Source organism: Pipistrellus hanaki, assembly GCF_964339955.1.
Source record: "Pipistrellus hanaki genome assembly, chromosome: X".
NCBI classification, from domain to species: domain Eukaryota; kingdom Metazoa; phylum Chordata; class Mammalia; order Chiroptera; family Vespertilionidae; genus Pipistrellus; species Pipistrellus hanaki.
This window is the reverse complement of record NC_140524.1, coordinates 82,521,905-82,533,534: the sequence shown is the minus strand read 5'-3', so window position 1 is coordinate 82,533,534 and position 11,630 is coordinate 82,521,905. Positions and strand designations below refer to the sequence as shown.

Here is an 11,630-nt window from a genome sequence, read left to right as displayed (position 1 = left end):
GGCAGCCTCTTGTGAGAGCATGAGGGTTAATTTGCATATTACCTCTTGATTATATAGGATTCACTTCATAATTGGTTAAATATATAAAACATTGATGAACCCAAGCAGAAGCTCATTTAGAAAATTTTATTAGCCCTGGGTGTTAAATTTACAGATGTTGTGGAATCAAAGTTGTACATACCCAGTGAGGCACTCATGATGAATTCTGACTAATGTTAAAATGAGAGAGACACCAACCAAGTGAGTGGTAAGTAGAAAATTGTCTAATTCTCTTCTTCCTCTGAATCCTCCTCTTTGGATTGAGAGAGGAGTTTCATTACTCGGTGTATAGGAGTCTTCACAGACTCATATTTCCATCCCTTCCTTATAAACATCTTCTCAATCACACTTGGCATCGAGTAGCCTCTGCTTACAACGAAATCTTTGAAGGCAATTGGTCCATAAAGTTCATCAATAATGTCTGGTTCAAGATGCCTTCTATAGCTCCAATAATCGCTGTCACGGACGACTTTAGGGTCGGACAAAGGTGCGTCATTGACCAACTTTTTCCAGAGTTTGGGGTTCAGGTACCATGCTCCATACCTTATCTTCTCCCATTTAGATTTATAAGGGTCGTGCGGTTTTCGGAGTTTCCTTTCCCAGTTATCTTCCTGCAGGGAGAATTTTCTCTGCTTTAAACCATCTAGCTGTTTGCTGGGCCTTATATTCAAAGGAAGCTGGCTTATTTTCTTTATTTTGACTGTAGCATGGGTGAGTGGGCCCTCAAAATCAATTTCAAACTTTTCCATGATGGCCTCTTCATCAATGCCTATGTCTCCAAAAGTATCATCAATCCATTTGCATAATTCATGAACTGTTTTTCTTGTGTGTTGGAAAACAGGAAGTTTGGGGATGATCGTTTTGCATGATTCTTTTGTCTCTTGCTCAGGAAACAAACTGAATACATAAGACTGGAGACACTCTTTGGCTGTCTTCACATGGTCTTTTTCCTCAGGTTCCAGGTTGACTTCCTCGGGAAGTTCCAGGTTGTCCGCCTCTATATGTTCCAGGTTGAACTTCCAAGGAGATTCCATGTTGACTGCCTCAGGAGGGTCCAGTTTGACTGCCTTGGGAGATTTCAGTTTGACTGCTTTGGGAGGATCCAATTTGATTGCCTTGGGAGGTTTCAGTCTGACTTCTTTGGGAGGGTCCAGTTTGACTGCCTCAGGAAGGTCCAGTTTGACTGCCTTGGGAGGGTCCAGTTTCACTGCCTGGGGAACTTCCAGGTGGACCTCCTCAGGATGTTTTTCACACAGGTGTGTGGAGGTCTTCTTTTTTTCCTTGGTGTCCTCACAATGAGCCCATGTGTCCTCCAGCTCCTTGTCAGGATCTAGCACTTGCAGCACCTTGAGGAGAAGGTCTGGAGGAAGATCTTCCTCCAGATTCGGGCAGTCCTCCAAGGGATGCTTGTTCAAGTTGGCTTCAATGTTCTCTACAAAGGCCTTCCGTGCTCGCTGGGCTGGCGTGAGCTTGGAACACAGGTCCTCTCCCTTGGGCGGCTTCCTCTGAATCTTTTTGGGCGGAGGGCGGGGAATCCTATGAGCAATCATGGGGAGAAAGCCCTCCCGATGGCCACGAGTGATCATATCTTCAGGAGATGGACAGCCCGTTCTGAAGTCGTCCGCCCCCTCCTTCACAAATACCCACCTCCGGCTGTCCATGGAGGTGGGGCACTTCCCAAACATGTCCTTGTTCCTGGAGAAAGAGCAGGAAGGCAACTTGTTCCTGTCTTTGTACCAAGGCTTACATTTCATGCCCAGGGCCACGGGTTCTATCGACGCCCGCCCTAGCAGCCACTTCTTGCTGAGCTCTGGTACTAGGATCCCATTGGCCAGCTTGGGTCCTGACACCCACCGCTTGATCAGCCCAGACTCCAAGAGCGACTTCTTCCTCAGGTCCGACTTCAACTGCCATCCCTTGTGGGGCTCCGGTAAGGGCCACCGACTGCCCGCCATGGCGCCCTTGGCCCAGGGCCCCCAGGGGCCTCAGTGTTTTGTTGTCCCAGCCGCCCAGTCGCTAGGAGACTATTGCCAGGTGTGGTGCATTGTTACTCTTCCAGGAGGCGGGTCAGCAAGCGCCCCTGCACAGTGTGCACTGTCCTGGGATGGGCCTCCAGGCGGCATTCTTGTTTGCGGTAGAGAACTGTTTCCCTGTATGGGCACACCACACTTTAGCTACCCATTCTTCTTTTGTTGGACTTTTGGAGTGATTCTGGTTTGGGCTGTTTGGAAATCAAGGGGCCATGAATATTTCACGTGTTCATATCTTCATACATGTACTTTGATTTCTCTTGGGTTAATTATAGCTAGGAATTAATAGGAGGGAGTTCTGAGAAGTGTGATTTTTCTTATGTACTCACAGCCCTCAGGTGTTGATATTTGCCCAAATATTTCCGAGGTGAGTGAGGCATTGGGTCTGAAACTTAGGGTGGCATTCAAAAACCCCTGTTTTTACTTAAAACCCTGTGTTGTTCACCATCGACTTTCTCTTTTTACAAATAGTATTTGCCTTTCTTGGATACTGTTATGTTGCTTGGAAAGAGTTTGATTCTTTGGGGTACTTTTTAAGATTTGATTGAAATAAACAGAGCAGTTCCCCGTGATAGTACATGGCCAAATAATGTTAATCATGTTGTATGGTTAACTGTTCCTCACTACTGCAGCAAGACCTTTCCAGGTAAATAATTCAATTCCTGTGCATCTAGAGCTTTTTTAGTCTGGCTGACAGTAAAGGTCATTATTGTAGGTTCCTGTGTGAGTATCAGTTATCAACAATCCTTTTCTGTGGCTTCTTTCCTGGCTTCTAATAATATATCCACACATGAGCTGATCAGTTATACCCCGAGTCACTCGTGTGGGATGCAAGATTCTGGAGTTCCCTCTCTTTCTCTCATTTTCCTCTCTGGTTGTCTGTCTTGGGAACTCTACCCACTTTGTTCTCTACAGTGTCTTAGCTCCATCTCCTCTACATAGCAAGGCTGCTGGTCTTTGCCTGGTTTCTGCCTCCCTGAACTGTGGAGTAGAAACTCAAGGAATGTGGAGCAATCATAGGACTCACCTCATTTATTTCCTATCTGTGAGGGAACAGTCTCTGCTTCTTGATGTCCAGTGTCTTTCAAAATTGTATCTCATTTTCTTCGCTTTTTTTTCAGGTATTCCAGGTCATAAATCTGATCTCTGTTACTCTACTTTGGCCAGAACAGAGAATATAATTTCCTTTTTGTTTTGTTTTGTTTTGTCTCCATCAATTTGTGAATCTGCCTTTTCAAGATCACCATAGTCTTCTAAGCCATCAAATACCTTATTAAATTCCTGCTGTTCTCCATGATTAGAAATTGTAGATCACACCTATAATATTGAAACTACTGTCTGTCTTACAATCTTTACCAATCTATTTTTCTTTTTTCCATATTACTCAGGATTCTGATCTACTTTAAAATCCATAAAATAAATACTAAACTCATTTGCATATAACATTAGGTGTTTTACCATTTTGATTCAGCATGGCTTTTTTTTTTTGTCACAGCCAATAATACTCTAATACACAAATTAGAGATTAGATATAATTATTCACATGATTTCACTGATCTGTGGAAGCTAATGCACAAAATATACTGATGAACAAAATATATGCAGAAATCATATCATTTTATTTTTTTAAATAATTAAACAAAAAATGAAGTTAGTGAAATAATCTGATGTTGAAAACTTTTGCTATATTACAAGATATTAAAAATATTTTTATTGTGTGTTCATATAAGTGACCAAAGTGATGGTAATAACTACTTGTGAGACAAAAGCTTTACAATGTAAAGGGGTCTTCAAACTACGGCCCGCGGGCCACATGCGGCCCGCAGAGGAGTCTGATCCGGCCCGCCAGGTTTTTTGGGCAGTGAGCGCAGCCGAGGTGTTACAGTAGGAATTAGTAGTTCATATAGTCCGGCCCTCCAGCTCTCTGAGGGACCGTGATCTGGCCCCCACTTTAAAAAGTTTGAGGACCCCTGCATGCTCTCTCTTATTTTAAGAAGAAAAAAAAAATGGGACAAGTGAGAAAGATAAGCCTTCTACATCAATAATTACTTTTCAGAAATATTTGCTTTGGGAGATGTTAAACAACTACAGCAGGCCCATTTTCAATAGCCATAATTCTTAATGTTAACTGCCATAGCCAGAGTAAAATGGATCCTTGGAAGAGGCTGATTTGCATATATAAATGTAATTTCCTATATTTAAGAGTGAAGTGAACTCTGGAAACATGACTTGGAACACCTGATGCTCATTCATTACATTTCACTTGATAACTTTAATAATGGGTACATGTAATTTCTGTAGTACATTTGTCTTTCCCCTTTTGAAAAAGTATTTGTCATATGACAAAGGGGACAATATTGTACTTTTAAAGGTGTCTGTATATTAGCTGTTTTCCTATACTGAGGCATTAACTTTAGGCTAATTGTCTTTTTTATATGAAAATATCACTTTGTTCTTGACCTTTAATGGAGCTATTCTCCCTGTGCTTCATACTGGAGGAAATAATAATATTAATAATAATAATTATAATGATAATAATAATAATGTAATAATAATTTACAGGCAATGATTGCTAGAATAGACTGAGTTTCCATTGAATCATGATTACTGATTTTTTATTCCTTTGCTTCATATTTTAACTTCTGACATCAATCTTAAATCATCTTAGCTGTATTAATATATTTAATTTTATTTCATTGTTTTGCAATCTTTTTAAAATTTTTTTTTCATTAATTATCTGTGTACATATACCATTGCCCCCCCCATACATGCCCTCCCTCTCCAGAGCTTTGTGTCCAGGTTGTACTTATATGCATGTATACAAGTCCTTCGGTTGATCTCTTATCTTCCCCAGATCTCCCTACCCTCCCTGCTGTAATTTGACAGTCTGCTTGTTGCTTTACTGTCTCTATATCTATCTTTTGGTTTGTCAGTTTATAATGTTCTTTATTTTCCATAAATGAGTGAGGTCATGTGGTGTTTCTCTTTCATTGACTGGCTTATTTCACTCAGCATGATGTTCTCCAGTTCCATCCAGATTATTGCAAATGATGAGATGTTTTGCAATCTTAAGCTGCCTCACTTAACACTTACTCAGAAAGAATTTACTTCAAGAGTGAAGTCTGAAGAAAATCTTTAAAATAATTCATATGGCAAAACTTATGTTTACTAGCAAAGAATTTATGGGAATTTTATTATGTGTAAGTCCTTAGTTCTGAGGTGGGACTCTTTAGACAGCATATACAATATATGGGTCAGGTTTTCTTATCCATTCAGCTACCCTATGTCTTTTAGTTGGAGCATTTAAGCCATATTCATTCTAGGTTATTATTAATAGGTACTTATTTATTGCCATTATTATTATTTATGCCCATATACATCTCTTTCTATTACTTCTTCTTGCAACAGTCTCTTTAGCATTTCTTGTAGTTTTGGTTTGGTGATAATAAACTCTTTCAGCCTTATTTTTATCTGCAAAGCTCTTTATTTCACCTTAGATTTTAAAAGATAGCCTTGCTGGATGGAATCTTCTTGTGTTTAGTCCCATAGTTTTCATTACCATGTAAACTTCATGCCATTCCTTTCTGGCTTGAAGTATTTCTATTGAGAAGTCAGCTGACAGTCTAATGAAAGCTCCCTTGTAGGTAACTTTCTGTCTCTCTCTTACAGTCTTTAAGATGATTTCTTTGTCTTTAGTATTTGCCATTTTAATTAATATGCACCTAAGTGTGGGTCTTTTGCTGTTCAATTTGATTGTGACTCTGTGTTTCTTGAATTTGAATGACTTTTTCCTTCACGAGATTAAGATAATTTTCTTCCCTTATTTCTTCAAACAGGTTCTCTCTTCCTCTCTCGTATTCTGTTCTTACTGGTACCTTGTGATGTGGATATTGTTATGTTTTATGGTGTCTCAGAGTTCCCTTAAACCAGTGGTCAACAAACTGCAGCTTGCGAGCCACATGCAGCTCTTTGGCCCCTTGAGTGTTCTAATGCCACTTCTTCAAAATAGACTCACCCTAGGCTGAAACCTGACTTCTGCACATGGGCCACAAAGTTTCAGTCACACTGTACGCATGTGCCCACATGTGGTATTTTGTGGAAGAGCCACATGTGGCTTGCAAGCCATGGTTTGCTGACCACTGCCTTAGATTCTCCTCCTGTCCCCTCCCCCCCATTTTGCTATTCTGAATGAATTTTTTTTTTTCTATCTTGTCTTCTAATTTACTGATTCAGTCCTCAATTTCTTCTAATCTACTGTTGAATCCTTCCAGGGTGTTCTTTATTTCAGCTATGTCATTTCTCATTTCCAATTGATTCTTACATATTGCTTTAAGCTCTCTTTTCATGTTGGTATATCATTCATTAGGAGCATAACATAGCTCCAACTGGCATGCCTCAGTGGTTGAGCATCAACCTGTGAACTTAGAGGTCAAGGTTTTATTCCTGGTCAGGGCACATGCATAGGTTTCAGACTTGATCCCCCATGTGAGGTGTGCAGGAAGCGGCTAATCAATGATTCTCTCTCATCATTGATGCTTCTATCTCTCTCTCCTTCTAACTTCCTCTCTGAAATCAATAAAATATATATTTTTAAAAGAGCATTATAATTGTCATTAAGTTGCTTGTCATTCTCACTGGAAATTTTGAGCACCCAAATTGTTTACCTCAATTTCATTTAGTTTATTTTCTGCTGATTTTTCCTTTTCTTTCATGTGGGAGTTGTTTCTTTGTCTACCCAGTTTTGTTGTCCCTTTGCTTTTGTTTCTGTGTATTAAATCAAACTGTTCTTCCTCCCAGATTTTATGATAGAGTGTCAACCTTTGAAAGTGAAGGCATTTTGTGGGACACAGTGATGCAGTTTCTTCCATCTTCTGAGCCAGGTGCTATAGCAAAGCCCCTTATTTGAGTTAGGTGGATTTTCCTGTTGTATTCAGGTCTTGAATGTTATTGTCCCTTTCGTGGATGGAGTCTCCTCTTAGGCTAGCTGACTATGTGGCTCGAGCCCAACCATTTCATAGAAGCTCTTGTGGAAGTGCTGACTGAACAGAATTACAGTACAACAAAACACAAAACAGAAGAAACAAAACAAAAATGTTCATAAGACCCTTACAGCACCAAAAAACAAAAACAAAATAAAAATAAAACAAAAAAACAGAAAAACAATAAAAAAAAACAATACCAGAGGAGACAGAATTAATAAAGATAAAAGTTGGTAAGAACTATTGAAAAAAAAAAGAAAGAAAAAATGTGGAGCAAACATAACAAATAAACAATTAAAACAATGCACAGGCAAAAACTATAAGAATAGGAGGGGCTATGGAATACATATATGCAGAGCTATAATAAAGAAAATAATAATAAATAATTATAGGAATAGGGAAAGCAAAAATAGTTTAAAATAAAGAAGGGAGAAAAGAAATTACAAGAAAAGACAAGAACAATTTGAAAAGGAAAATGGAGGAGAAATGAGATAGATCTAAAATAAAGAAGAAAAAAGATGAGAAAGCAGGAGAGAAAAAAAGTGAAAAAAATGAGTAGTGAAAAAAAGTAAAAAGAAAAAAAATGTAGGAAAAGGGAAGAAAGTAGATATATGAATGAAACAACTGACTAGCATAGTAACAAATCAATAAAGCAGATAGATAAAGAAGGTAAATTTTCAAAAAGAAAAAAGAAAAGAATGAGAAAAAATTACCAAAAAAAAGAAAAAAAGGGAGGGGGGAGAGTAAAAAAGGAGAAAAAAGTGAAGTGGTATTCCTTTCAGTGGAGTTTAGTGTCCCATGGGAGCTCCCTTTGGATCTCACTCTTCTGTCCTGTCTGCTACTTCTGGGCTTCTTGTCAGGTACTTAGATGCCGAGCACTATTAGGAACTGTCCTCCTTTGGCTTTCAGCAACCTGCTTGAAGCTCCAAGTGATCCACTGATCCACTGTTTGTGTCTGTCTCCACAGGCTGTGACTGCAAGTAGGAGGGGGCCAATCTGTCCTCTAAAGTTGGTTTGGTAGCAGCATGGGACCCAGAGCTTGATCTGGGAAACTTCCCCTAGTCCTTGGGCTTTGTCTCTACCTGCCTTTGCCTTCTAGCCAGCTGTTAATCACTTAAAACTCTGTTTTTGAAAGGGTTTAAATGGGTGAGGTGCTATTTATTGTAGCTTTCAGGGAATATGATGGGTGTGTTTCCCTGTTCCATACCTACTCCTCTATCAGCCCAAAATATTACTCTGCCCTAGGCTTTACAGAGATCCTTGTATGTTTTCTGTCCTTCCATTATATGTCTCCTTCTTAGCTGTACCTCAGTTGGAATTCCAGGTGAATGTGCTTCAATTTAGGTATTTTCAGTCTGGCTCTGGGATGAGGGGCATTATAGGTCTGCCTATTTGGCTGCCATTTTTTCTCCCCTCACATATTATGTTCTTACATTGGTACCAAAGATATCATAAACATTTGAGCTAAGGTAAATCAACTCCCCATACTTTATGAATAAATAAGTTTATCTCAGAGGAGTCAAAATGACTTTTAAAAACATGTACAGCCATCAGTGGAATAATCAGAGTGAGAATCTAAGACTCTCAGTTGAGTGAAATGTTTGCCAATACATCAAACCTCACAGATAAGAATCTTAAATGTCACACATTATTGTCATCTACAAAATAAAATACAGTCTTTAAACACAAATATAACATTTTAAATATGTGATTTTTCTCATTAGAAAATGCATTAAATGCAAGAAAGTATAAAAGTAAAAGTAAGAATTATCCACTCTTTTTTTTTTTCAAACGTGAAAATAAAGTAAGTACCAATATGATTACTTTTGTCAACCAAAGGTTCTTGACATCAATTCAACACAACAGGAATCCTCAATTTGGATTTTGGAGAAGAAAGAAACTTTATTCAGTGGAAAGACCTCTATTGTGATACAGCAAAGCTTCCAGGAGGCCCTTGGGCCAGGCCCCTTTCCAGCTAGATGGCTTTGCTGTACCCTGGAGACATCTTCCGTGTTTCACCTCCAGACAGGAAAACACAGTCTTCAGTTCAGTCTTCAGTCCAAAAGGGAGAATGCACTCTCAGAACCAGAGAGGAGCTGACTTATATAGACAGAATTCCCAACTCTTGTCTAAGATTGGTCTGTCCTCATGCAAATAAGAAATCAAAATCCTGCAAAATGTCAAAAAGTCACTGTCCTGAGGGTTCACATTGACAGTGAACATTTTTAGTGTATAATCATTTGCCCTTTTGTAAGACTATGTCACTAGAAGTATATTTCTAATTTTTCATTCAATATTCTCATTTTACATATGAAGGGCATTGAGCTGGGAAAGACTAATCTTTGCTCACATGTATGAGAAGTACACACATTTCATGAGACAACTTTAGCAGAAATATTTTGCTCAAACTAAATCATTTATACAAATCTATGGGCAATAAAGTATTTGTCAAGTAAAGTCATTAATGTAGTGGAGAAGAGAGGAAAACTTTTTAAAACATCAACTGAAGCAATCCTTGTACCCTTCATGAGTAATTAAAAATGTCTTTTTTTCCATCTGAGGTTGCCTCATTTATTGAGCTGTAGAGTTTTAATAAGGAGCTTCAGAATGACTGCCAAGTACTTCAAGTGCTCTCTGAGTGCACTTGGTGTTTGCAAGGATTTTCATTTCAGATTACTTTGTGCAGTAATTTGAGAAGCTAAGTGCATTTCTTTTTTTCAAGTATATTTTTATTGATTTCAGAGAGGAAGGAAGAGAGAGAAAGAGATAGAAACATCAATGAGAAGAGAGAATCATTGATTGGCTGCCTCCTGCATGCCCCTACTGGGGATAGAACCTGTAACCTGGGCATAATGCCCTTGACTAGAATGGAAGCAGGGACCCTTTAGTAGTCTGCAGGCTGACACTCCATGCACTGAGTCAAACTGGCCAGGGACAAGGCCTCCCAAATACAATACAATCTGCATTGAAAATGTGTGGCCTTGTATAGCCTTCCTATCTTAGCATGGGTCACTCTTCTGTGAAACAAGTTGAATTTTTATAGAATTTGCCTTTTCTCAAGAAGCAGCCAGCATCTTAGAGTAGAATGCCTGCTTCCATTAAAACTGCAACATACCTGTGGGAAATAGAGATTCTCCCTGTGGACACAGCCAGTTTATATGCTACAAAATACTGGCATGTATGTTGACAATATTATATCAGTCTCATTCAGTGACATGACTATCTTTTCTTTTGCTGTTGGCACATAAGGCCTCCAGCCTCCCTTCATGTTCTGCTCAATAAGGGCACCCCTCATTTAAAACCTGCTGGTGTTTCTGCCTCAAACCTTGCCTTGCTGCCTGGCCAGTATCCTTGCCTTAGATTGTTCTGGTTTCAAGCCCAGGTTTGTTTGAGAAAGCATCTGCCAACTTCAGCTCAGGCTGCTTCACCAGTTCCACTCCAAATTGTTAATTTCCTGGTATATGGCACCATCCACATCATATGGCTGACCTGTTAGCACTTGACGACATCTGGGCCTCGGTCAGGCAATTTCCATCAATTGTTTGCTGCCATGAGATGGAAGAGCTCACATGTCAAACTGCAGACTGCATCCAGTTGGCAAAGAGATTCATAATCTCTTGCTACAGAATCTCAAAGCAACTAACTGTCCTGATTTATATAGGCTCAAATGTTGATCTGAAGAGGTTTTATCAACTACTTGGAGTAAAAATATTACATTCCCCTGCATTTGACATCTCCTGAAGAAGATACGATAATTTGCAAATGTGGATGTTTCTGGGGGAAATATCAACTATTCACAACTATTTGAAGCACTTAGATGAAGAAGATCAGAGGACTCTTGACGTAAATAATATAACTAGCATGATATCAGTAATTCAGCGTGTAAGGTTGCTGAAAATTTAAAGGGGATACCTTTTTTTTTGTCCTGATTAGAATGCCATCATTCATTTCTTCTAACTAATATCAACAAGGAAAGATATGGGAAAGCTTAGATGTCTACAGATTTCAGAAACTGGTTCATCTGTTTCCATGGTAAGTGAATTATTTATCAGTGGCTTCACACAACTGAGGTGTTTGAAGGCATACTGCATACATTTAAAAGGAGTTTTTATTTATCTTTGTAGCCAGGAAATAAATCAAGTTAAACAATTTGAAAAAAAAAATTTTTTTTTGAAAGCTACGGATAATTTCTTCAATATAAAAACTCAATGTCTGCATTTTATGAACCACTTTGTACTTAAATGCCAATACACTTTCAGTACTTGCGTTTTCACATGTGAAATGGCATGAACTGCTATTAAATGCTCATGTGATGTAAATACAATTTTGGGAGATATTACAGTAGAAAATAACAGAATGGAAAACAGCTGAATCCACACTTTCTCTTTCTTAACAGAACCTCAATTTTGTTTAGGTATCTACTGTATTTCCAATTCCTGAGAGAGTTCATATTTGCCAATGCAATAAGAGTATAGAATTTCTCTTGGTTGCTCTCTGGGCTCCACATAATTTGTGTGACCTAAGTTGGTCTAATCAGAATAAAATATATTCCATGTTTTGAGGAGAAGTTATTCTATTTTGT

The 11,630-nt window shown here is 38.8% G+C and overlaps 1 protein-coding gene across 1 annotated transcript; it reads right to left on the bottom strand.

Moving 5' to 3' along the window:
- Positions 1–263: 263 nt before the first annotated feature.
- Positions 264–1,994, bottom strand: LOC311615492 (protein FAM47E-like; the record flags this gene model as incomplete). Its single annotated transcript, XM_084870860.1, has 1 exon — positions 264–1,994. The coding sequence occupies one exon, from the start codon at positions 1,992–1,994 to the stop codon at positions 264–266; it is 1,731 nt and encodes a 576-aa protein (XP_084726986.1).
- Between the last annotated feature and the right edge of the window lie 9,636 nt (positions 1,995–11,630).